General features: G+C 55.7%; 6 protein-coding genes and 1 non-coding gene across 7 annotated transcripts; 4 read left to right on the top strand and 3 right to left on the bottom strand.

The window, feature by feature from the left end:
• Nucleotides 1-2,704: 2,704 nt before the first annotated feature.
• VTJ04DRAFT_10068 (uncharacterized protein) lies at nt 2,705-5,150 on the bottom strand (the record flags this gene model as incomplete). The annotated part of the gene is made up of 3 exons (XM_069357767.1): nt 2,705-4,782; nt 4,835-4,972; nt 5,027-5,150. 3 exons carry the CDS (start codon nt 5,148-5,150, stop codon nt 2,705-2,707), a joined length of 2,340 nt encoding a protein of 779 aa, XP_069214803.1.
• Nucleotides 5,151-10,574: 5,424 nt separating this feature from the next.
• Nucleotides 10,575-11,042, bottom strand: VTJ04DRAFT_10067 (uncharacterized protein; the record flags this gene model as incomplete). The annotated part of the gene is made up of 2 exons (XM_069357766.1): nt 10,575-10,650; nt 10,900-11,042. 2 exons carry the CDS (start codon nt 11,040-11,042, stop codon nt 10,575-10,577), a joined length of 219 nt encoding a protein of 72 aa, XP_069214802.1.
• Nucleotides 11,043-13,209: 2,167 nt separating this feature from the next.
• On the top strand, nt 13,210-14,099 carry VTJ04DRAFT_10066 (uncharacterized protein; the record flags this gene model as incomplete). Its single annotated transcript, XM_069357765.1, has 3 exons — nt 13,210-13,220; nt 13,789-13,911; nt 14,024-14,099. 3 exons carry the CDS (start codon nt 13,210-13,212, stop codon nt 14,097-14,099), a joined length of 210 nt encoding a protein of 69 aa, XP_069214801.1.
• A 47-nt stretch (nt 14,100-14,146) lies between these two features.
• Nucleotides 14,147-15,857, top strand: VTJ04DRAFT_10065 (uncharacterized protein; the record flags this gene model as incomplete). Its single annotated transcript, XM_069357764.1, has 2 exons — nt 14,147-14,883; nt 14,945-15,857. The coding sequence occupies 2 exons, from the start codon at nt 14,147-14,149 to the stop codon at nt 15,855-15,857; spliced, it is 1,650 nt and encodes a 549-aa protein (XP_069214800.1).
• An 887-nt stretch (nt 15,858-16,744) lies between these two features.
• On the bottom strand, nt 16,745-18,704 carry VTJ04DRAFT_10064 (uncharacterized protein; the record flags this gene model as incomplete). Its single annotated transcript, XM_069357763.1, has 3 exons — nt 16,745-16,819; nt 16,883-17,802; nt 17,915-18,704. The coding sequence occupies 3 exons, from the start codon at nt 18,702-18,704 to the stop codon at nt 16,745-16,747; spliced, it is 1,785 nt and encodes a 594-aa protein (XP_069214799.1).
• Nucleotides 18,705-20,154: 1,450 nt separating this feature from the next.
• Nucleotides 20,155-20,236, top strand: VTJ04DRAFT_t146. Its single transcript has one exon. It is a non-coding gene; the product is annotated as a tRNA-Ser (tRNA).
• A 1,376-nt stretch (nt 20,237-21,612) lies between these two features.
• On the top strand, nt 21,613-23,016 carry VTJ04DRAFT_10063 (uncharacterized protein; the record flags this gene model as incomplete). Its single annotated transcript, XM_069357762.1, has 2 exons — nt 21,613-21,749; nt 21,816-23,016. 2 exons carry the CDS (start codon nt 21,613-21,615, stop codon nt 23,014-23,016), a joined length of 1,338 nt encoding a protein of 445 aa, XP_069214798.1.
• Nucleotides 23,017-24,023: the final 1,007 nt, after the last annotated feature.

The following is a 24,023-nucleotide window of genomic DNA, read 5'->3' as shown; positions in this document are numbered from 1 at the left end:
AAGAAGCGAATGGAAAAGAAGGTGTAGTCGAGAAGGTTGTTTCACATAACGAAGGACTATCGGTCAGTTGGCGGCGTCGAGGGATGAAAGAAAGAGAGAAAGGCGAAACTGGGAAGAGTGGAGGTTCGAGGGGAGCGGCCGCCCGACGGGGAGAAGAAACAGGGATTTCTCAGGGTCCCAAGCAAAGAGTGTGTTAGCGCCGGAAAGGAGCCGGCACGGTTGTTGATGGAGTTTGTCTGGGCTGGCTGGGCTCCATCCAGGGGGTGGTCCGGGTGGCTCAGGCGTGGGGGAATCTCGTGTCAGTCAAGCGGAAAGACGGGAACACGTCGGGGCAATCTCATTCGTGGCGCACCTGAGTTTGGATCTTTCTAGCAGCAGCAGCAGCAGCAGCAGCAGCAGCAGCAGCAGTGCCACTCAATCCGTGAACCGACTTCTTCCGTTCACCCACTCAACTCGTATCAGAACGCAAATGCCCTCACTCCAAGATGTACAGTTGCACTCAAAATCTCACGGCATCACCGGTTCCAAGACCAACAACCAACACAAAACTCAGGGTCGCTCTGGGGTCCTGGGTCTAGGTCCTTCCCTTCTCACCGACAGGTTCGCCGGCAGGGGCCTCCCAAAATTGACCCGCTATGCAGACAGGGGGCCTGGCCTACCCCGAAGCCAACAGAGTCCAAACTTTAACCAGGGATTCCTGATTGGGAAAGTCCACAGTCCCCACAGAAGACGCGAAGGACGTGCATTTGTGTGGTCCGCTATCACATCGTGCCCGTTTCGTCCGCTTCTGTTGGATAGTCAGATTTCCAGAAGCCCATCTGCAACGCAACCAACCAAAGCAGCACATGGCGCGGAACCTTGCGACGATCGTCAAACGGCGGGCATTCTTCAGCGCCAGTCGCTACGGAGCAGCACTGAGAACCTGATAAGGACCGATCATGTATGTACGGGCTGTTGTCATGATCTTTAACTAGGTATGTACAGTACCTACGCTAGAAGTGCTTAAGATGGGGGGCATCACACAAAAGGAAGTGATAGGGGGTAAGTATTGGCTTCAGCCAGCCACCAAGTCGAAACTATCGACGATGTTTACTTAATACCGAGTCTTCTTCCTCTTTGTTGCTTGTTCACTTCATGCTTCAAGCTATACAGTTATTCATACCTCTCCTGGCAGTTATGATAAGGGCTGAGGAGGGTTGCTCAGACTAGGTAGGTACTGAGCTACCTGATCTTCCTGCAACCTGGCCCGTTGGAAGCGATCAACAAGGCCCTGGTATCCTCACACTATCTCAACAATTATTGACAAGATCTGCTACTTCTTGTCCAAGTTGGCCAGGCACGGCAATCATTCCAGGTCGTATCACCATGTCGTATAATTATTTGAACCACCAGTAGTCAGGGTTGCACAGGTCCGGGTACACAGGAAGAGATCTGTATCGGGGTATATTTCTTGCCAATGTGTGACTAACTGAATCTCGGAGTTACGTAACCCAAGACTTCATATCCTGTCCATTTCAAAACTGTTGTCTCACAGCTCCCTTGGCGGAGAACCTCAACATTCGAGACTGCGACCAAAACCATATGACGCTCTATGACGGTGCGACGTGCCGATAAACGTCCTCGCAAGGCATTTGGCCCGGAGAGAAACAAGAAACTCGAGTGGGGTATACAAAACACTTTAAAGTTGATGACAGGTAAACACATTACATTAGGTCAACCAGCGTCCTAGGGTACTGTGTCGACATACTCTACTCCGTACATCTTATCCCATCCCCTCATTATTATCTCCGAATATCTCCATCCATCCCATCTCCTCCAAGCCACATATCTGTAGGCAGTTAATAATGCTGTAGACAGCCTTCCCAACCTGTTCCTCCGAAACGCCCCAACCAAACCATCAAAAACACCGCCCAGCCCATTGTCCCATCTTACTTCGTCCGTCCCATCAAGCCAAACTATTACTCAGTAATACCGAAAGAACAAACGCCGTGCCGCATCTACCCGCCACACGGCCATGGCGTGCCACCACACATGAGTGTGGTCAGCGCGCGCAGAAAAGAAAACCCGTGTTTGAGACAAAACTTCGAAATAAGAGCATTCCAATCCCTCCACTGCCATGCGCCCACCAGCCCAGGCGGCGTGGTGGCGATTGTGGCAAGGAACGTCAGCATCGGCATTAGGTGAAACGTCCGACCCCGCTCTGACTTCGTCTGCGCAAAGCGATAACACGAAACGACCTCAATGCCCCGCACCAACGCTTGTCTGATCTTTCGGTTTGCCTGATTCGGGTATTTAGGACGATATAAAACGGGCGAATATTGAAACAACCAAGATCCCTCTCCCACAAAAGCTGGAGAAATGCACCCAACTAATGCCTCCCAAAATTCGATGCTTTTAAGACGAAGGATGAAATGAGAAGAGGTAAAGAATGCCCAGGGATCGTACTTGTACGACATATAATGCTTTGGAGAAATAAGAATCAATCTCAAAGGAACTCCAAATTCAAAAGTGGGGGGTATATTGAAGAAGAAACATAGCGATCGGGGGTATCGAAGATCGACAGAGAAAAAAAAGAGAGACAAAAAGTGAGACCCAATCCATGGGTGCTCGAGCCGAAGCAGAAGTCAAAAAGGAAATTGAGAATGAGAAAAACGAATGCATCACGATGCTCCTCACCATCCTGTACTCCGTATCCTTGGCCATTTCACATCATCATTCCCAATCTCGTCATCCTCTTCGTCATTGCTGGAGGCCGTCCGCCCGGTCCAAGCGGGCTGCGGTTATATCCACCACCCATCCCCGGCCGAGGACCGCCGGGAAGACCGTTCATGTAAGGCGGACGAAGCGGTCCAGGAATACTACTCGGACTGCCCGGAGCGCCCGGAGGGCCAACTTGGCTGTTGCCTCCTCCGCTGGCCAGCCTGAAAGCATCCTTCTCGCAGTACGCCTTGCCGTTGAGCTCGTAGTATCCATCTCTCAGAGCCATGCCGCACTGCCCACACTTGAAGCACCCGACGTGGTGCTTGACGCCCGACGATGTGTCTTCCAGGTACTGGCCTTCGATGCCGCGCCCGCAGCTGCCGCAGAGACTACCGTTGAGCTTGTGGTAGTGCAGTTCGCAGTAAGGGCGGTCATCAAGCACGTAGAAGGTTGCTGTTGGGAACGGCTCTTTGCACGTGGTGCAGACGAAGCATGCCTTGTGATACCGGCCTGTGAGACGGCCGTCGGCGCTCGAGACAGACTTGCCCGTGATGGCTTCGCCGCAGGCTCTGCAAAAGCCGCGGTTGGGTGGCGCTCCCGGCATCCTGGGCTGGGATTTAGAACGCATGTGCGTCGGCGGCCGGGCTGGCTCTTCGGGTTCCGGAGGCGGCTGTCGAGGTTGTTCCTGTTGCTCCTGTTGCTCCTGTTGATTCTGTGGCTGCGGCGCTGGCGGCTCGGGCTGTGGAGGTTGGCGTTGCTCTTCCGTTCGCTCAGGCGACCTGGCCCACCGCGGGGACGGAAGAGGTTCAGTCGCGCTGGGAGAGAGGGCAGGTGGTCTGTAGGGCACGAAGGTCATGGGGGACTTCGGAGTGATAGGGGTAGTGGGGATCGGGGACCTAGCCCTCTCGTCGGGTGCCTTCAAGAGAGGATCGATGCGCGGGTCGTAGCCGCGCTCACGAGGAGGTCGGGCGCCCGGCGGGGGAGGTCGCCCGATCTTGTCCCTGGGGACGATTTTCAACGGCGGGACCCTGGCGGACTTGGGAGGCTTCGGGAATTCGTCCGCTGGAGACTTGAGATTGTTAAGGTTCTCATAGGACGGTTCTTTTCCAGACCGCGAGCTCAGCGACCTTGGCGGGCTCGTCCTCGAACTCGCCTGGCTTGCCTGACTGGGCCGGCGTTCCGGACCGCCGCTGTTGTCCGAATTGTTGGATGAGTTGTTTGAGGATGTTGACTCCGACGGTGTGTGGTAGGGGTTCCCAATTCCGAATTCCTCGGCAAGGTTGATCACCGGGACACCGGGAGTCGCGGGCCGTATCATACTCGGGCCGCGCGGCGGTGGAGGGCGAGATGTGTCGGGGCCTCCTCGAGTACTCGGCCTTCTCGGTGCTTCGTTCATCGGACCCCGTTCGCTAGAGGGGCCTCCCCTCGTACTGGGCCTCCTCGGCGTCTCACTCCCAAGAGGGGGTCGTTCGGCGGGTGGACCCTGAAAATCTTTGGGCGGCTGCAAGTTATCGGCTCTGGAAGGCGCTGACGGCGTGCGTTGCGGCGGGGCAAATCGGTCGCTCGGGCGGGGGAATGTCTCGGAGCGATTTGGTGTTGCTGGCGGCTCGTCCATGTCCACAGACGGTCTCGGTGGCGGCGCAAATCCCCCATATCCGCTCCGCGGTTTCGGCATCTTTGGCGCCCCGAAGTTGCTGCTGCTGCTACTAATGCTCGACGACGACGTCCCTGGGCGGTCATTCCCGTCGATTGAGCCGCTACGCGAGGCCGCTGAGGGGCGACGTACTGGATCGAAGGGACTCGAAATATTGCTCATGGCCTCCATTCGGTCCTTCAAGCTGAGACCCGGCTTCGTCGGCGGATTTGTCGGGAGTGAATCATCGTCGCCGAGCCCTCCGTATCCTCCTGGACTGGCTGATGATCTTGGTGGCGGTGGTGGTGAGTTATTCGCAATTCTCGGGGCCATGTCATCGCCATCTCCAGCGCCGGGTCCTCCTTTCGGCGTCAACGGTGATACGCTATTCTGTGATCCACTTGAGCTGCTGTCTGGAGTGTCCTGCCCCTGATTTACGAACGCTTCATCTGCTTCCTAGGTCAGCCATGGTTGGCGACACAAGTTGAGGGAGGCACCTACTAGCTGCCGAGGTGTCTACCTGAGGCGGCGTTGTTCGTGGTTGCTGCTTGGGGGCTAATGGGTTGCCGAAGCTGGGCATGCTCGGCATGTTCGTCATGAGTCTCCCCAAGAGAGAGGGGGCAGGTAATGGCGGTGGTGCTAAAAGCCCTGTTAGCTAACATTCGTGGTGATATCTCAGGATCAACGGCGTACGCTCGGGCGCGGAGCTTGAGCTACCGCATGTGTGCTCGCCCATCAACGATATCTCGACCTGCTCGCCACATGTCGAGCATTTGACCATGGGCATAAAGCGCGATTCCCTCCCTACGGCCGCCATGGTTGGAAGTGCTGTCGATCTCAACTGGTTTCAATCGTAGGTATGTTATGTAAGGTAGGGGGTGTTGGCCGTGTAAGTCGCGGTTTCGTGTGCAAATCGACGTGCTCCCCGGTCTCGGGGAGTGTCTGTGGCTGCCACCAGTTCGAGGACGCCTCCGCGCGGAGGTCGATAACCAATCTCTCCTAGGCGGTGTCGGTTGTCGCTCGATTGTCGCCGCACACCGCCAGCTGTTGTATGGGAAAAGAGGGTTGTGTGTTCGAGGATTAAGTCGATGTCGAGTATAATTTGGACATGGCCCGGACAGCGCAGAGTTCAAGTGTAATGTGGTAGCAGGATGTCTCAGTGGTGTTCGGGAGGCAAGGTGTTTTCCTACCACCTCACCTCGGGCACCTCCGCCGCGGGCCTAATCCAAAGCCCCCTCGACTGCCAGAGCGAGGACTCGCCAAGCCGGTTCCGCACGGAACAAACAATCTGGGGATCCGAAGGCAAGGCTGCTGCAGATCTATGTTTCGAAGGCAGCGCATGAAGGGAGCTGCCGAAACGATGGGCAGGATGGACGGGAAGACGGACAGATGAACAGGACAAGACAACAGTTCCAGAGATGCGAACCTTGGAGCCAGACGGCCATCTGCCGCGAGCAAGAAAGCGGACAAGAGCTGCGGGTCATTCAAGCCAGTCGAGGCCAGGCCGTAACGGCAGACCCCTGGCCCCCAGACCTTAAAGCAGCAGGGGCCGTGTGGGGAGGCAGGTGGGGCCCGCCGTCTCAGGGGTCTTGGTGCCGAGGACCAGCGATTTGACTCGATTTGGACGAGCTTGACGAAACGATTGATGTTTTGCTTGGATTTGCACGGTGAGCGGGCGCCGGCCGAAGAATGGCGGGAGACGAATGGGGGTCAATGGAGACGAGGAGGGGAGCAGACGGAAGGAGCTGCAGGCAGGCCAACCCCGGCCTCGAGGGCTCCTCTCTTCAGCGTTTGGCAGAAAGGGCTTCTGCATCGCTGATGATTTTCTCTCAGGAAGTTCAAAACCCACAAAGGCAGACGGCTCGCACTGTTCCTTGGCCTTTCTTGGCCGTTCTTGTCGCTGCTGTGCTGGGTGTGCTGTTCTGCATGTCCAGCGCGCCGTGCTAAGCCCAAATCGTCGTGCCCTGCCAGGTGCCCCCTTTGCAGATCACCAAAAATGGTGGTTGCGAGGGTTGCCCACAGCGTCCAGAGCGGTGAGCGGCGGGCGTGGCGGGCAGGCACGGTGACCTGGCAGCTCTTGTGTTCACTTGTGGACGGGCAGCAATCGGGCTTGCCTGCAGGTGATTGGAAAGGAAGGAAGCTGTCGTTGATAACTCAGGCCACGGATCGCCATTGACTTCTGCATCGTCATGACTCGGGACATTTCCCAATCATCCAACTGCCCTGTCCAATGTCAAGTGAATTTTCCGGTCCTCATTTCGGTCTCTTTTCCCCGGCCGTTGCAACAATCCACGTCCGGCAAAATTAGGTTCCATTTCTTATGCGATGGCGATCGAGACCAGTCGCGGCGACGGTTCTCGCAATCTTGCACATCCCCACACAATCTTTCTCGGCCTGCGCGCCACACGCCAACGAGAGCCTCCTCGGCTGTTGGCGCGGGTACCTTGCAGGCTTGCACGACACCTCCCGCTTCCAATCAACGACTATCGTTGGTCTGGCCCAACGCGCCCCAATATGAAGCCAAATGATACATCATGGACTCTTCCTTACCTGCCTGCCTTGGTAGGCTGAATTGTCTTTCAAGGTTCGGCCAGGTTACAACAACCGCCTGATGTTGCGGCTCTGCCGTGGTACAGGACATTGCAGGATACCCGCGTCTCAGCATTGATATGCGGCATGCGCGCAGCTTCTATTGGGACCTCATCTAAGCAAAACGCCGTCAGCTGGCAGGACAGTCTCTGACTTGCTGGTGATTCAACGTCGCAGCAGATACTACCGTTGGTTAACATTCTTGTCTTCTGTCAGATAACTACTCGAGTTAAACAGCCGCGGTAGTTCGAAGCGCCCAAGAGCTTTGAAGTAGCCGGTCGACCGGATGTGGCGTCTCTGATTTTCTGCAGATGTGTCTCTCCTGTTCATCATTCTTGTGTCAAATGATCGAATCTCGGCGGCTCGCCAGCAAATCGCAGCGATTCCTCGAGGCTGGAGGGTTCGTCGGCCTTACAAGGCGGCCGGCGGTTCATTCCCCCTCCATGATGATGGCGATGACGCTCTTCTCCAATGGCGGCACGCAAATGGCCTCCCGCGTTGCCAAGCCCGTTCTGCCCCTGGACCCCTGCTGGGCAAGTTGGACCAGAACCCGCTTCCAGAAACTGTCGTTCATGCTTCCCGGCCTATCCAACATCATTCATCATCTGGCTCGGTTCATCCAGCAAATGGAACTGCCGCATTCCAGTTCCAAGATATTGGCGATTTCGAGAAGCCGTCCAGAAATGTATTTGACCCGGTACCAGCAGTCTGTATTCCGATTATTAGGTCTCTTGCGTGATGCGCGGTTGGACCATTCGGGAGGTAGAGTTCCCTTTTTCTTGCGCGGCAGTTCATTCCAAGATATGTTCAGCGCATGACCGGCTTCCAAGCATATCCTGTATGGCTGATATCCGGATCCAGCGACTCCATGAACGATGAGCAATGGGGAGGCCACGGCCTTGTTGGATTCAGTCAAGGAATGAATAGGAGTGACTCCAACACATGGGAGGGTCGAGAAAAGTGAGGAGATCGTGAGGGTCGGTTGTCGCACCGACGTGTGACGTCGTTGTGGTGACCTCCGTGGTCTTTCGGAAGTCCGTGCCGAGATGCTACCCCTTATTCTCTCCATGGAGGATTTTGGTCTACGTCTAATTTAACTTCACTCGTGATCAGGTGAGCTGGTGATGGTGGGGCAACTCATCGAAGGGAATCCCTTGCCACGGCATCGAATGCTCTGTCAGGGAGTCATCAACAATGACTGCGGTTCTTCAAGACTGGATAATCGGCTCTTCCAATCCCAACTTTCGGAGGGACGGGTGCCGTTATTGCTGAGATGGTGTTCCACAAGGAGATTTTTGACTCTCCGGTCTGTTCTCCAGTCCTCCCTGTTGTCGGTATCGCCATGTCTAGGTTGGAGGTAAGACCAGAGGACACGGTATATGGCTTTTGGACCTTCGGGAGTCTCAGGAGTAGGTCGGGCTGGAGGCACCAGTTAAGCTAACAGTCATGCCGACAAATAACATTTGCTGGGAACAAGGCAATAATACTTGGAAGGATGTTGAAGTAGCCGGGCCAGGTGATCTCTATGAGGGAAGGCCTGGCGTCATGAGATCTGCTGTCAGTCTTTCCAGCCTTGTGCTCCATGACGGGATTCGAAAACTAGAGGAAAGCCATGGTGAATCAGACACTACCGGTAGTCGTTCCGTCCCATCCAGTTCTTATGTCTCTGGATAATCCGGCTCGCAGTGATGTTAGTAACCTTGAGGACATCTGATAGAGGCGGCCAGTTGCAGGTAGCAAACATCAAGTTTGGTAGATGCATCGGTGATCGATCGTCACAGTACGGCTGTGCCATTTTTCTTCTTTACAACAGGTATCTTGGATTTAGCAGAATAGATTTGGATATTCTGAGTCAGCCGGATCCACGGTCCCCAGGAGAGACAGTCCCTGTTCTTCTCCTTCGTCAACGCCAGAGAAACTTGGGCCTGACCGCATCTCGACAAGCCTTAGGATGAATGGATGGCATCGAAGTAAGGTTGCTATATATGTCTCTACTGCCTGAAAATCCTTCCTCGTGGGCTATGACCATGTCACAGCTCGAAGAAGAGGTGTCACTGAAAGCGCTGTTCTCTGAGAGTAGTACCTCCGAGATCAGTGCCCGGTCCATGCCTTCAAGCCTCCAGTCTGCCCCTCTAGGTAGGGCCGTATATACCTAATAGCATCACCTAGAGAGGCCAGTTGGTGAGAGAGATGGATATGTTGACAAGTTGCCACAAAACCTCCTATCTTCTCATAATCCCCGAATATCATCCTGCTTTGGTGCTATGCACAATGATCTATCTTTTACGGTCCGAAAACGTACGCTTCTGCGGGAACAGAAGGATCTATTTATCTCGCCTCAGGGTTTTCCGCAGAATCCCCATTCACTCGTCGCGGTTTGGTCAACGTAAATGATACCCACGTGCCATGCTGGGCGATTGACAAAAAGACAGTCCTGTCCCAACATTCCATGATCCACCTCCTCCGGGCGCAGCCATCATCTCACCATGCCGGCATTTCCTAGTTGACAAGATTAATACGGTGACACCAATATGGACGGCCATCGATGGGAGGCTCAGACCGAACAATCTAAGTTCCGCTGATAGACATTTGGTCATGTTTGTCTCATGTAGCTTCGACCCGTAGCGTTCAGATAACACGGCCAGGCCCGTTCCGAGTCCTACGGAGGGAGGCTCTCAACAAAGTCAGTCAAAGGAGAGCGGCGTGGTTCAGCCTATCGTCTTACTTGTAACGACGTCCTCCAAGGAGTAGGGCGCCGTTGATATCTACTCATCGTTCTGCCATATCCTCAGGAAGTATCAGAGCTTGGTTTCATATGTCCGCTCGTGGTGACCACGAGACGTAACTGAGCTTGACGCTCAAAGGGGCATGACTCAACAGCCGGTTGCCTGGAGGTGGTTGCGAGTGACATAGTTGCCAGTAACAGCATTGTTTTAGTCATCGGGAATATGGGAAGATGCTACTCGGTAGGAGTGATGGTGCAAGGTGACTCGCTGAGCTCACCATTCCGGGGAATCAATGGATTTGTAGGACTATGTGTCCTGACAAAGGCCCACTAAGTGAGACGAGGTAAATGGGTCTAAGTGTGTTTATTTTCCTAATCCATTGAAAGGCGTGGATGATACCGCGCGATGTCCGCTTGGTGTCCTCTCATGCTGACCGCAGGGCTGCGAGCTCGGGTAGCATATGAGCAGGTCGACGACAGGTGATTGGACAATGGTCGAAGGCGTCTTTCAGGGTATGGAGTCCCCCACGCGATATCGAGAAACCTTGTGTTTTGTCGACTACCTCCTCCCTTCTGCCGGCAGCTTGTCTCGGTAAAGAGGTGTGAGACGCTGCTTGATAGGCCGTACTCACAACTGGTTGTAGACGTGGCAGCACGAGACATCCCGATCGCAAGTCAGTTTAGGCATTCCAGAGCTATCGATTAGTTTCTTTCCAACGGGTTCTAGTTACGGACCCCACCAAATCCCGCGAGATGTTGACATCTGAAGATGCAGTCGTCTGTTCATCTAAGGAAGAGCTAATTGGAGCAGACCACTCAACTACCCCTCAGCATAACTGGGGAGGTAGGTCTAGTAAGTACATGAGCATATCGGTAGGGTCCTCTCCACGTCTACTGTCCCCACTCGGCCCCTCAAAGGAAGGACCTTCAGGAGATGCGCTCGGAGGCGGTGGAGCTTTGGTCCGGAGAGCGGGGCCCGCCCTCGGCCCGGACCCGGCGGCACCTATCAGACCACATGTTTCATGGGACGGATCAATCATCGCCTTGGTCAGCTCGTCCCAACTGCATGATTGCTTATGATACACTCATCCTGTTCGAGAAAATTGGCTACCCCTCAGTACACCCACCAAGAGAAAGCCTTGTTGACAAAACCAATGCTGACCTGCTAGGTAGCCAAAGTGTATGTACAACCTTCCTCTGGACCAGTGGTGCGCAGCAGACTGCATATGACATCGAACACTTCGGAACTCACTTGTCAGCCCCGCCCCTCACCCCCGCCGACCCCCGCGTGGACACCTCCGGCCTTCCGACGGCGTCCGGAATTGTGTGGAGTTGAGTGCTCAGCATGTAAGCCAACCAGCCGCACAGTCGCACCGAGGGGGCTAAGCTGTACATTCCGGAAGTGACCTGCAGGAACAGACGAGACTAGACCTGTCGGGTTGGTTGCCTTCTTGCATGGGTCAAGAGAGGTATGTAGGGAAGGGAGGGGAGCATGATGCACTGGGCCACATGCCGAGTCTATTCCCTTCTAACGCTCAGAATCGAATGTTAGATGATAAAGGTCGATACATATGTCTGTGATATAGGTACTTGGCGGCATATATGGGCCTGTCACACTCGACAGAGACACTTTGAGGCGGGGCGGCATCTTGCAGGCAAGATGGGATAGATTATGCTCTGTTGCAGTCCATCCTATAAGGACAGCCCCATACGCTTGCCTGGGACGTAGTTGGCACGAAGTAAGTCACCAGGCACGCAACGTACGCTGCTGCGCGTTGCGTGTGTGGGTGGGATTCCCTTCCATGTTTTCCCGTATCCACGAGAACTGCTTGCTATGTTTGTCGTGAGCACCAAACACCGAAAGCAACCCGCGCGAACCGCCGCTCCTCGGTACCAGACAGAATTGAGGCCGGAGAGAAGGATGAGAATGCGGGTTGCGTCTGCGTGGGTGCTGACTTGCGTCGTACTGCGTCCTGCAATGCACATGAGGTGGCGGGACGGTCGGTCGGCACAAGGCGCCCGCGACTGGGAAGGTTCTTGTGATCGTGGTGGCGGCGTCGGGCGTTTGGTTCCAGCCGTGCATGCGTCCCGGACCCAGCCATACATGACTAAGGTAACAGGCACACCTAGGTATCCAGGAGGGAAAGAGAACCTTGCTCTATTCGACATATCTGCATGCCATCATGGACAGGAAGCCATATATCAGAGACGAACTATATGCTTGATCCTTGCACGACATGCCCTGTTCACTGCTTGTGTCATCATGACCAACGAGACGAGCACGGGCCGTGGGGAGGTGATACGTCGGTTTCGTAAACCAAACCTGCTTAGGAGGACTAACCAAGTAGGTAGACTCCCAGATCGGTCATACAAACTACCAACAGCACCAAAGGTGTAGGTCACACATATCTGGTGAGGGGGTAGGTTGTTGGATCTTGCCGGCCGGCCGAACGTGGTGAGGAGGGGTTTGGCCGAGAGGACGACGCAAGGAGTCTCCGAGTCTGGCCGCGATGATATGGAGGTCCCGCATCACGGTGCCGACGAAGGCTTGCTATAGACTCGACCAAGTTTCTCTTGGTATCTTCGATGTTCGATGCAGGCTCATGGATGCGGGGGAGGGGCTGTTTGGGTACCTGTAGTTTGGCCTTCTTGTCCTTTCCCATCTGAGTAGGGAAGGTAGCTCTGATAACCATAGGTCCAAGACCACCGTATCGAAGCCATATCCATCTCCAACCTCAGCTGGAAGCACAGACACGTGAACTGGCACGCCCCTCTCCAGCACGTCGTCATCTTTCAGAAGCACCGGCCATCTAAGTGGATCCAGGTCCGCCTCGCGGTGGCTCGGGAATGTCGACAATGACCTGCAGCCATGACATGCCACGGAGGAGACCGGGGCCCTCGCCTGACCGAGGGGCTCCGGAGGTGGGCCTCGGGCGACGAGCCAATCATCGACAGCATCGAGGCGGTGGAGCCGGGACCCCTGCCCCGCAACCACGCCCCGCGGCACAGAAACTGAATGGCCAAAACCGATGCTGCACCTCAACGCCTCCATTGCGACTCTCTGCTGCGTGGAGGGCCAACGGAAATGGAGGTCCAATTGACGGATTGGCGGGGGGCGGGCGCGTCCACGAGAAGGACTGCGAAGGTTTGGAAACCGGGATACCACAGAGGTGCAGCAGTGGTACCTCACGGGACGGTGACTCGCCGGACAGAATGAAAACCGAACCAAAACCGTGCTTGTTGCGGGAGGGCATGGCGAGGAAATGTCAGGTGGGAAGAAGCAGACCTACCTCGCCGTCTTCAAATCGGCTATCTTGACGGCAACGGGTGGTCGACGCTGGCCCTATGAGGCCGCAATCCAGCCCATGATCGTGTGTGGTCGGCATGGGTGCGGCGACGCGGGCAGGCCAAGAAGAGCATGCACTCCTTGCCCCATGCCATACCATTCCGTGTGCTTCCACGTCCCTCCAGGTTGATGCTATATTGGCCTAGGACTTCGGGTGCGTCTGTCATCCCACTGCCGTCGAACGAGGCGGCATGCTGAGGAGCGGCACGGGGCGAGATGTCGTCTGGGTACGTAGGCTGGTCCGCGGGTGCAGGTGTTCGTATGTGGAAAAAGGAGGGGCGCAATGAGCCCCGCAAACGTCGATCGATACAGCAATTGATATGGCGACGGGAACCTCGACAATCACATCCTCTAGCGCCCGAGAAGTCCGGCAGGCGTGGAGTCGATGCACATGGGATGTGTCGTGTAGGTGGTACCTCGAGAGGTACATACAATGCAAACGTCAAGGTTCCATGCTCTGGAAAAAGCGCTAGCGCAATCTCACCGCCTCCGGGAAGAAGAGGAACGGAGAACGGCAAAGAAGATTTCGCGAGCAGAGAGGGTCCCCTCGACCCTCCATTCGGCTCCGTCCAGTCGACGGGTCTCCCCTCCCAACAATTGGAACCTCGAAAGTCCACCTCAGTCGGGTCGGGTAGGAAGTGGTCCCAACTGTGGATCACGCTATGTACGTAGTTGCCAGTCTGACGTTATAAATTGCTACTGCTCCCTTCCCGTGCCTCTGTGCTCTTTCCTCTCTCCTTTGTTACCCACAACAAATCCGAAACATTCATCTCAACTCTGCTGCTGAACTTTCAGGGCTCTTTGTAGCCAGTCTCGCTCTCGTACTTCATCTCAACTTTTTTTCCCCGGTCCTCGATCGCACTCTTTGGAGTCGCGATCGATACCCACCGTCAAAACGTTTTCCAACCTCCTCAACTCGTAAGAAACCTCCCGCCTTTCATTTTTCTCACCATAACACTACCGACCCCAACGAGGCTGCCATCGGCCAGACTCTTCACTTCTCACAACCTCTTACTAACACCCTTCACAGGGTCCATCACCCCTTCGCAGGAGCCCGTTGCTCGGCCTCGCCCGGAGGTGCAGCGGACTCAGTCCAGACAGAGTAAAATCTCGACAACCAGAACGACTTTATTCCTGATTTCCCTCTGCAAACATGGCGCCCCACGCTGAGATCGACGCGGCTCCCGCGAACGGTGGTGGACACCAGACCAACGGCAGCAACGGCGCCGCCAACGGCCATGGCGCTGCTGCTCGCCCCAAGTTCATCGTCAACTCGCCCAATGTGGTGTACGCGGACGGCGAAATCCGTTCCACCTACACCTACCGCACCACCCAGGTGTCGGAGGGCCCTGACGGCACCCGGATCGTCACTCCCAAGGAGATGGTCTACGACTTCAAGCTCGACACCAAGGTCCCCAAGCTCGGTGTCATGCTGGTCGGCTGGGGCGGCAACAACGGCTCGACCGTGACCGCCGGCATCATTGCCAACCGCCGCGGCCTCACCTGGCAGACCCGCAATGGTCTCCAGAAGGCCAACTACTACGGCTCGGTTGTCATGGGCTCGACCCTGAAGCTCGGCACCGACGCCAAGACCAACCAGGATGTCAACATTCCCTTCCACGATATCCTGCCCATGGTTCACCCCAATGACATTGTCATTGGCGGCTGGGACATCAGCGGCATGAACCTGGCCGAGGCCATGGACCGCGCCAAGGTCCTCGAGCCCACACTCAAAGACCAGGTCCGCAAGGAGATGGAAGCTATGGTTCCCCTCCCCTCCATCTACTATCCCGACTTCATCGCCGCCAACCAGGAGGACCGTGCCGACAACCTGATCCCCGGCAACAAGGCCTGCTGGGAGCACGTCGAGCAGATCCGCAAGGACATTCGGTATGTGAATCCGGGTACTTGTTTTTGACAGCCCAATAATCTCTAGCTAACACCCTCTCAGCGAGTTCAAGGCTGCCAACAACCTGGACAAGGTCATTGTGCAGTGGACCGCCAACACTGAGCGCTTCGCCGACATCATCCCTGGCGTCAACGACACTGCCGACAACCTCCTCGACGCCATCAAGAATGGTCACGAGGAGGTCTCTCCGTCGACCGTGTTCGCTGTCGCCAGCATTCTCGAGGGTGCGCCCTTCATCAACGGCTCTCCCCAGAACACCTTCGTTCCGGGTGCCATTGAGCTCGCCGAGCGCGAGGGCGCCTTCATTGGCGGTGACGACTTCAAGTCTGGCCAGACCAAGATGAAGTCGGCTCTCGTCGACTTCCTCATCAACGCCGGCATCAAGCTCACCTCGATTGCCAGCTACAACCACCTCGGCAACAACGACGGCAAGAACCTGAGCTCTCAGCGTCAGTTCCGCTCCAAGGAGATTTCAAAGTCCAACGTCGTTGACGACATGGTCGCTGCCAATACGGTCCTGTACGGCCCGAATGAGCACCCCGACCACATTGTCGTCATCAAGTACGTCCCGGCCGTCGGCGACAGCAAGCGCGCCCTGGATGAGTACTACGGCGAGATCTTCCTTGGCGGCCACCAGACCATTTCCATCACCAACGTTTGCGAGGATTCGCTGCTCGCTTCGCCGCTCATCATTGACCTGGTTGTCATCGCCGAGCTCATGACCCGCATCCAGTGGCGTCTGCACTCGGAGGAGGCCCAGGGCGCCAAGGGCTACAAGAGCTTCCACAGCGTCCTCAGCGTCCTCAGCTACATGCTCAAGGCTCCTCTGACCCCGCCCGGCACTCCCGTCGTCAACGCTCTTGCCAAGCAGCGCGCCGCCCTGGCCAACATCTTCCGCGCTGTTGTTGGTCTCGAGCCCGAGTCGGACATGACCCTGGAGCACAAGCTGTTCTAAATGGAACAGCTCGTACAACTGCATGACATGGGAGGTAAGTGAGTATGAGACTTCGACGAAAGTTGGAGGCGTCTACTCGCTCGTCGACTAGCCTGGTGATGACAAGGCTCAGTCTTCGTTTCGTTTCTTGCCCTGAGAGGGAGGCTGGCGGTTCGTCAAACCTTTCTGGCCGGCATTTATTCGATAGTTTTCGTGAGGAGCCTAGACTTGCGCTGTATCAGACACCCTCTTGAGAAAGGGAATCTGATCACCGGTCTGGCAGGCTCCGATCGATATAAACCTAGAAATCTAACAGATTTCGTCAAAGTCTTGGACCCTCGTGAAATGATTGTGTTATGGACGTGATTGTGGTGTGAACCGTTGAGTGAGTCATGGGTATCTTGTACATATTACTGTAGGCATGTGACATGGACCCAGTTCAAGAACCATCCTTCTGTTTCTAGCGTGCGGAAGGGTCATTACCCGGGTAGTTCTTGTGATGCATGACCGCATAGTTCCGCTGAGTAAAAGCAGTCGTGCTCTCGAAGCGGAAACGTTTCAACGATACAAAATGATGATGGCGACGGGATCCTGGAGATGTACATTTTTTGAGTCATGAACATGGCACAGAGACTGATCACATTTGTTACCACACGTCCCAGCAGCCATGCGTCCTATATACATGGTATCACGCACAGCAACATCAACGCCTCTATCGGTCCATGCTCCTGCATCGGATCCCCCTGACAGCGTCTCTTCCTCCTCATCGTCTAACAAACAACAAGCCTCGACTTCGGTGGGCCGGATAATCTGGACAAAACCAACGCTTGAACCTGGCTCAAGAGCCATGCTCTGGAGCAGCGAATGGCGTAGCTGACAGAAAGCCTCATGCCAATCGTTTTGCGCGTTCAAATCTTCGATGACTGGCCAGCCACCTCGGACTGTGCCCGGTCGCGGAGCTGTTTGCGGAGGATCTTGCCCGACTGCGAGACAACCAAGTTAGCAGCTTTCGTCACTCACGTCCAGGAATGAATGAGTAAACTCACCGGGTTCTTGGGAATGACATCCACAAACACCACCCCTCCAGTAAGCCGCTTATACGGCGCAACCTTGCCCTCCATCCACTTGGCCACATCCGCCTCGGTCGCCTTGGACCCTGGACGGCGAACCACATACGCCCTCGGAACCTCCCAGCTGCTTCCGCTCCCCTTCTCGCCAGGCATAGTGACACCAACCACCGCCGCGTCCGCCACGTCCGGACTCTCCAGCAGCACGCCCTCCAACTCCGCCGGCGCCACCTGGTTCCCCTTGACCTTGATCAACTCCTTCACCCGGTCCACGACGTGGAAGATGGCGCCCGGGCCGTACGATTCGACGTACGCCACGTCGCCGGTGCGCAGCCACCGCGTGCCGTCGGCGTCCTGCACCACCGTCTCGGCCGTCGCCTCGGGCTTCTTCCAGTACCGCCGCAGCAGCGTGGGCCCGCTGATCCACAGCTCGCCGCGCACATTGGGCTGCGTGATTTCCGTCTTGCCACCGTCCTCGAGGCTCATCAGCTTGGCGCGGAACGTGGGCAACAGCTCGCCCACCCCCGCCGATGGCGCGGCTGTCGTGTTCGGGTCCCACCCCATCGCGCTGCAGGTCACCTCGGTCATGCCCCAGCCCTGGCGGATGACGAGGGGCTTCTCGCGGTTGGTTTGCGGGAAGAGGCGTTCGGCTTCTTCGCAGATCTCGCGGGACAGCGGGGCGGCACCGGAGCTCAGGGTTTCGATGGACGAGAGGTCGTGCTGTTTTGTGAGCGGGGACTTGGCGAGCAGGACCACGATGGGCGGGACCACGGGGCAGATGGTGATGCGGAAGCGCTCGATGTGCTTGAGGAAGGAGGGGAAGTTGAAGGAGGGCATGATGTAAACGGGGATGCGCATGTGCGGGAGGTTGGCGACGAAGAAGGTTTGGCCGTAGGCGTCTAGATGGTTGGTGGGAGGATGGTTAGTTTGAAGGGACGGGGATAAGAAAATGAAGGGAAGGTTGTTTTGGTGGGGGGGGGGGGGGAAGAGAAGGGGTAAGGAAAGACATACGATACAGCGGCAAGAAGGCCAAGGCATTGTCGCGCTTTTCCTTCTCCTTCCAGTCCGGACGAAGTCGCATCAGAAAGACGACGGCCGCGCCGTTGGCGACGTACGAGTAATGCGTGATCTCAACGCCCTTGGGCACGCCGGTTGTGCCGCTCGAGTAGTTGAGGCAGCACGTCGTGTGCTCCGGGTCGGCAGGCTCCTCCCAGCTCCACATTTCGGCCTTGGCCAGGTTCCCGGCGAGCAGCTCGGTCCAGTGCCGCACCCCGGCGGCGGCGGCAACGTTATTCTTCGCCGGCGGCGCGGGCGCCAGCGTCCGCGCGATCTGCGACATGGGCACGGAGGCGTTCGTGCCCAGCACGAAGATGCGGTTCTGCGGGAGGCCCACCTCGGCGGCGGCCTCGAGGGCCGTCTTGACGGCGTGCTCGGCCACGAAGAGGAAGCGCGCCTCGCTGTCGCGCAGCTGGTAGGCCAGCTCGCGCGGGACGAAGGTTGGGTTGGCGCCGGTGACGACGCCGCCGGCCATGAGCACGCCGAGGAAGACGGAGGGAAAGACGAGATTGTTGTTGGAGAAGATGAGTACGCGGTCACCCTTGCCCAGGCCTTCCCGCTGCAGACCCAGGGCCAGGCGCTTTGCGAGAAGCCGAAAGTCGGACATGGTCAGGTAGTTGGCCTCCGGGTTGTCCGGGTCGACGAAGGATTTGTGGTCGCCGACGGGCCCGCAGGCCGAGCCGAAGATCCATTGCTGCAGCGAGCAGCGTGGGATGGGAATTTGCCAACGAGAGTCGATGGGCATGTTGGAGGGAAAGCTGGATGGGTCGGTCAGCGAGGAGGGGATGTGAAGGGATTGGGAAAGGAAGTGAAAGGGAAAAGGACATACACAGGCCAAGGTCAACGACAACTTAAAGGTGGGTAGGCGACTGGGTTCCAGATGGAAATGTCCCGCCTTAGGTTTCCAATCAAGTGAGAGAGTTCGGGAGGAGCATGTATCTTCCAGGAAACCCAAAGACACGCAGATGTCGGTCGGCGGTTGCCCACGTACTTGTAGACGAGTGAAGCGGAGTCTGGTTCTCGTGGCGAGGGGGCCAGAGAACGGCGTAACGACGGCGAGTGACCAAGATGGCGACCTTTCTCCTCCACATTGGAGACTTGGTTCCTAGACTAACACGACTGGTAGACACGACCGACGCAGAAGGCCCCTCTTTGTCACCACCCCAGCCAGGTCGTAAGCGTAAAGGCCCCCGCAGACCCGAGATCCTCGGTGGTGGAGAGAAAGAGGAAGGCTTGGGTTTAAGTGCCTAGTCTGATACAATACGACGCTTCTAAGAGACTACCTCTCCGCCCTGATCTTGACCAGAACCAAGGGCCCCGGACCCTGGCTGTGTTCATCGAGGAGTGAGATGACGCCGACATGATGGTCTAATGACTGGTCTCTCGTCTTGCTGTCCATATGAACTATACCTATCATATCCTTCTTCACCAACCACGCGTTGGAGTCCGGACAGCCACCAGGTACTTCCGGGCTGATGTGGTCGAGTCTGGGACACATTTACACCGTCGTAGCACGATGAAGGCCGGGCAGGGGCCGCAAGGGCGTAGTGATGCCGATTGGTCGTTTGGTGCTTAGCTCCTTGCCTCCCCGCATTTGCAGGGACCAGGTTCCCCGTGAATTGGGATGAAGTACCGAGGCACTGGAGTTGGAGACGACAACGGATGAGGGGTTGGCAGCGAACCCCAACTTTTCCAGAGTCTTTCGACTTCCCAGGTCGTCTTCTTGATTTCATGTCTTCGGAATTGACATAGTTATCACTTTATCACTTCTGCTCTTGTAGGTCCGCGTTGCGATGCCGGTATCTGCAGTGTTGAGTCACACACCACAGAACGCGAGGGCACGACAGTTCGGAAAACGATTTCATGGAGATGCCCAGAGACCTAGGGTAGCAAGTCAAGTCGATTCGGAAGAACCAGCAAAGTGTTTTTGGCCACATGGCTTTGGTTGTATGCATTTACGAATTGTACGACGTTCCCCAACTTTGACATGATCCGAGGTTGCGGCGCTCGTGCGTTGGTTGAGGAAGTATTTTGGGAACAGAAATGTTTATTCAAGATGGAACGATGATGTCAAAGTCCCATGCAAGTCCTTGGATGAGGCCGAGGTTCCGAATTTGGCAGTTGTCAAGCACGCCAAGCATCGATCTCCACAGGGGTTGCCTTTAAGAACATTTGGAGAGGTTCCCTTCCACCAAGGCGCGGTGGCAGAGTGGTCTAATGCGCTAGACTCGAAATCTAGTTCCTTCGGGAGCGCCTGTTCGAATCAGGCCCGCGTCGAATTTCTTTTCACTTTTTTCTGGCCTCCCCCCTCAGCTGAGGGGTTTGGATGATCGTTAACTTTTTTTCCTTGAGTTTGTCTTTTTTTGGCTGTTCGACATTGAAGTTCAGTTTCAAGTTCGGACAGTCGTTCCTACTTTGCCTGCCTACTGTGGACACCTCCTGCGAACATTCCAATTGCCAGCAACATAACTAGCCAACCTAGACACTCAATATGTGTGTCCACCTCATGCAGACACATGTCGACTCCATGCTCAGACTTGTCATCTCAATGTTCAGGACAGAGAATAAAACTATCTCATGATCCAAACATGTACCGAGCTGGCCGAAGTTACATCATGACACTCATGGTCGGTAGGTAAACAGATAAAGCATCCACTCCCTATCCATACATACTTCACAGTTGTACGTGTATCTCATTGTATGTACATACGTTTGGGGAGATGTACAGATAAAGGTCAATCTTCCTAGTCTGTTTGCGGACATTTTTCGCGCGAGCATTTATAGGTACGTACTACGTACCTACTCCGTACAGCGTCTTCTTGATGAGAAACTATCGACTCTGTACGGAGTACTTATCTCCAGTTGATTCTTCAGCCCGCTTCGTTGCTTGGGATCATCCATGTTGGACAGATCCGCCTTACACACTAGTCTAGGCAATTGAGGAATTTACGGAGTACTTTCCTTCAAGTGCTCCGGATCAGACTGACGATCGACAGAACTCGGTCAAATTCTCCATCCTCTGGATTGAAAATTATCATGTTCCGTTCAGGAGATGCATCACAACACATTCTCCCTACGCACGGATAAGGAGTACGCAATTGCTCCAGACACAGACAAGCCGGTGCACATTCACTTCACTTGACTTGTTGGATGTTCAAATGCTTGTGTCACACGACAACGATGTGAGGACAATTCCACATTTCCTGCCCTAAGGCTGACGATCCGGTTGCATCGGATGTGGAGATGCTGTCAGCTCGCTCTTAGCTCAGGGGTTTATACCCATTTTTGTCAATCCAATTTCTTCAGCAGCTTTCTCATTGGCTCCCCACAGTCCCAACCGCGAGGTCAAGCTTTCATCAACAGGCATTGACGACAAGGCTAAGACACTATTGAACCTTTTGCTTCTTAGTTGGGGTATCACCGCGAGCAATGGGGCCAGAGACGCGCCTGAGGCAGGCCAGAATGCTGGGAGTCATGATGGTTCTTCATGGTCCTCGTGTGATCATTCAAGTATGGGCTGAGCTTCCAGACCTTCTCTCTTTCCTCTCTTCCTTTTTTCTCCTCATTCCGACCTCTGTTCGCTCCTTTGACTCTTCGGGTGGTTTGTGCCCGTTGCCATTCGTTCCAATCAGACAGCCATCAACATCATCACCATGTCCATCAGTCCGTTCTTTGAAAACTGCAACGCCAGCCCGTGCCTGTCCCAGGTTGCCGGGCTGGTGAACGGGGACGCCCCCATCCAGTATGAGGCCTGCACATCGCTGTTTGGGGTGCCGACTGTGACCACTTAGTATGTGATATGACCATGTTCAAGACTGTTGATTGTCAGGAAAGCGAATGCTAACAAGGCACCAAGCATCCCCCCTGTGTCGACTGACTACACGACGATCGTGGATACATCCACCTACATTGATGTGATCGTCGAGGTCAGCACGACGTATACCACCGAGCAGCTGCTGTCGACCCTGTACCAGTCGACCAAGGTCACTACCACGCAGTTCACCTCCACCAAGACGGTCACGTCCACGGTAACCACGACGAATTACACCACTTCGGGGAAGGGCAAGCGGAGGAAGAGGTCCGCCTGCAAGCCAAAGTCGTCCAGCACATTGGCCTCCAGCGAGGCCGAGACTACGCCTGCGGAGGAGACCACTCCTGCTGAGACTACTCCGGCTGAGGAGACTACTGCTGCCGAGGAGACCACGCCTGCTGAAGAGACCACTCCGGCTGAGGAGACCACGCCTGCTGAAGAGACTACTCCAGCTGAGACCACTCCGGCTGAGGAGACTACCCCGGCTGAGACTACTCCGGCTGAGGAGACTACTGCTGCCGAGGAGACCACCGCCGTCGAGACCACTCCCCTCTTCCCCACGGCCACCGACTGCCCGAGCCTCGAGGAGTACTCGTCGGCCTGCTCGTGCATCGGCGCTGTCGAAACGACTATCACTGAGACCGCCGAGGCTGAGACCACTGTGCTGACCGAGTACACCACCACCACGGTCACTTCGGAGTCCGTGTCCCTGGAGACCGCCACCATCACCGTGACGACGAGCATCCCCATCACGGTTACCGTCACCGGCACGGCGACCACGAAGACCAAGACCACGACCACCATTACCTCCACGAAGACCGTGAACACCGCCCTCCCGACTTCCTGGTGGGTCAGGTCTCTTCGGGTCGACCAGCCGCCCGCTCTCGCCGGCAAGAACGTCCAGTTCACCGGCAACGGCAACTCTCCCAAGGACGGCGAGATCACGACCGGCGCGGGCACCTCTCTCAATGTCAAGTCCACTGGGGGCCAGCCTTATCTGACCAGCAACTCGTCCTTCAAGCTCCGCTTGGAGCCTGGTCAGGGCCTTCAGCGCAGGAAGCTGCAGCTCCGCTCCACGACCGGCGGCGCTGCGGATGTTACCTGCTCTTTTGGCGTCAACCTGATCCTCTCGTGCACCGGCAACGGCTGGACGCGTATCATCGAGTGCGATGGCGATCTCTACATGGCCTCGAACTCGTATCAGAACGCGCAGTGCCAGGACGTCGTGTTGAGGTTGGCTGCTTAAGGCAGTTCGGGGGATGGAAACAATAGGGGGGTGGTCCATGGGCCATTGTAAAAGTAATTGGACGGAGTACATGGTATCGTTTTTGATGGACTTCGTTTACATACCTAGCCATAGGTAGTTTAACTAATTTCGACGGCCACTGTCGTTGGAAAGTGATGGTTACAGATGCCGTCGTCGTTGTCGTTCATTCCTGTCATTGGGTAGCCAAACATTGACTGGGTGCCTCATCTCAACTGGTTCGTGAACACAGAGTGTCTGTTGATCCCGACTGTTCGTCTCCACCTCTCCAGGTTTTTGGAGATCGAACAAGACATCTGTAACCGATGTGATTGCTTTGTCCGCCTGAGCCTCCGGGACCTGGTTGGTGTTTCTGATGTTGCTCTTGAGTTGACAAAAAACACAAACCACTGCTCATAAATTAGGGGTTGGTCCTGAGAGGATCATGATTCCAGGATTACAGGCTCCAAGGGATTAACGAAGCCAGTTCCTCGACACGGACACGGCAAAGGTCTGCTGGGTCAGGGACGACCGGGAAACACAACCCAGTTACTATGGCATCTCTCTCTCTTGCCTCTGAACAACCGCTCGTCATGAGAGTAAGTTCTGGATCATCACCCTCTTGATTATTCATCCCACTCATGATGTGATGTCAAGACCAAGTTTGGATGGATATGGAGCAGTTAACGAGCTTGGTGGTGAGGGCATGAATGCTAGCACAAGTTCTCTCGACCTTCTCCAGCATGCGGTGACTGCCGACAGGGGGACAGACATGAATTCAGGAATGAACATTTGTGCATATACACTGACAACGGACTCACACCGAGAGGGCTGACGACCCTCTCTCACACACATACTACGTACGGAGGACTGTAGTTTCTTGGAGCCAACCATGCAGGAAGCGGGAAGCAACCGAGAAGGGAAGCAAGGGACACGACAGAGACATCATAATCAGAAGCAAGCAAAGGCGAAACAAGGCCAGATGGGGGGAAACATGCACATCGACACAA

The sequence above is a fragment of the Mycothermus thermophilus genome (assembly GCF_041956435.1).
Source record: "Mycothermus thermophilus strain CBS 625.91 unplaced genomic scaffold VTJ04scaffold_7, whole genome shotgun sequence".
NCBI lineage: Eukaryota > Fungi > Ascomycota > Sordariomycetes > Sordariales > Chaetomiaceae > Mycothermus > Mycothermus thermophilus.
The sequence above is the reverse complement of the archived record's forward strand: the minus strand, read 5'-3'. Positions and strand labels throughout refer to the sequence as shown.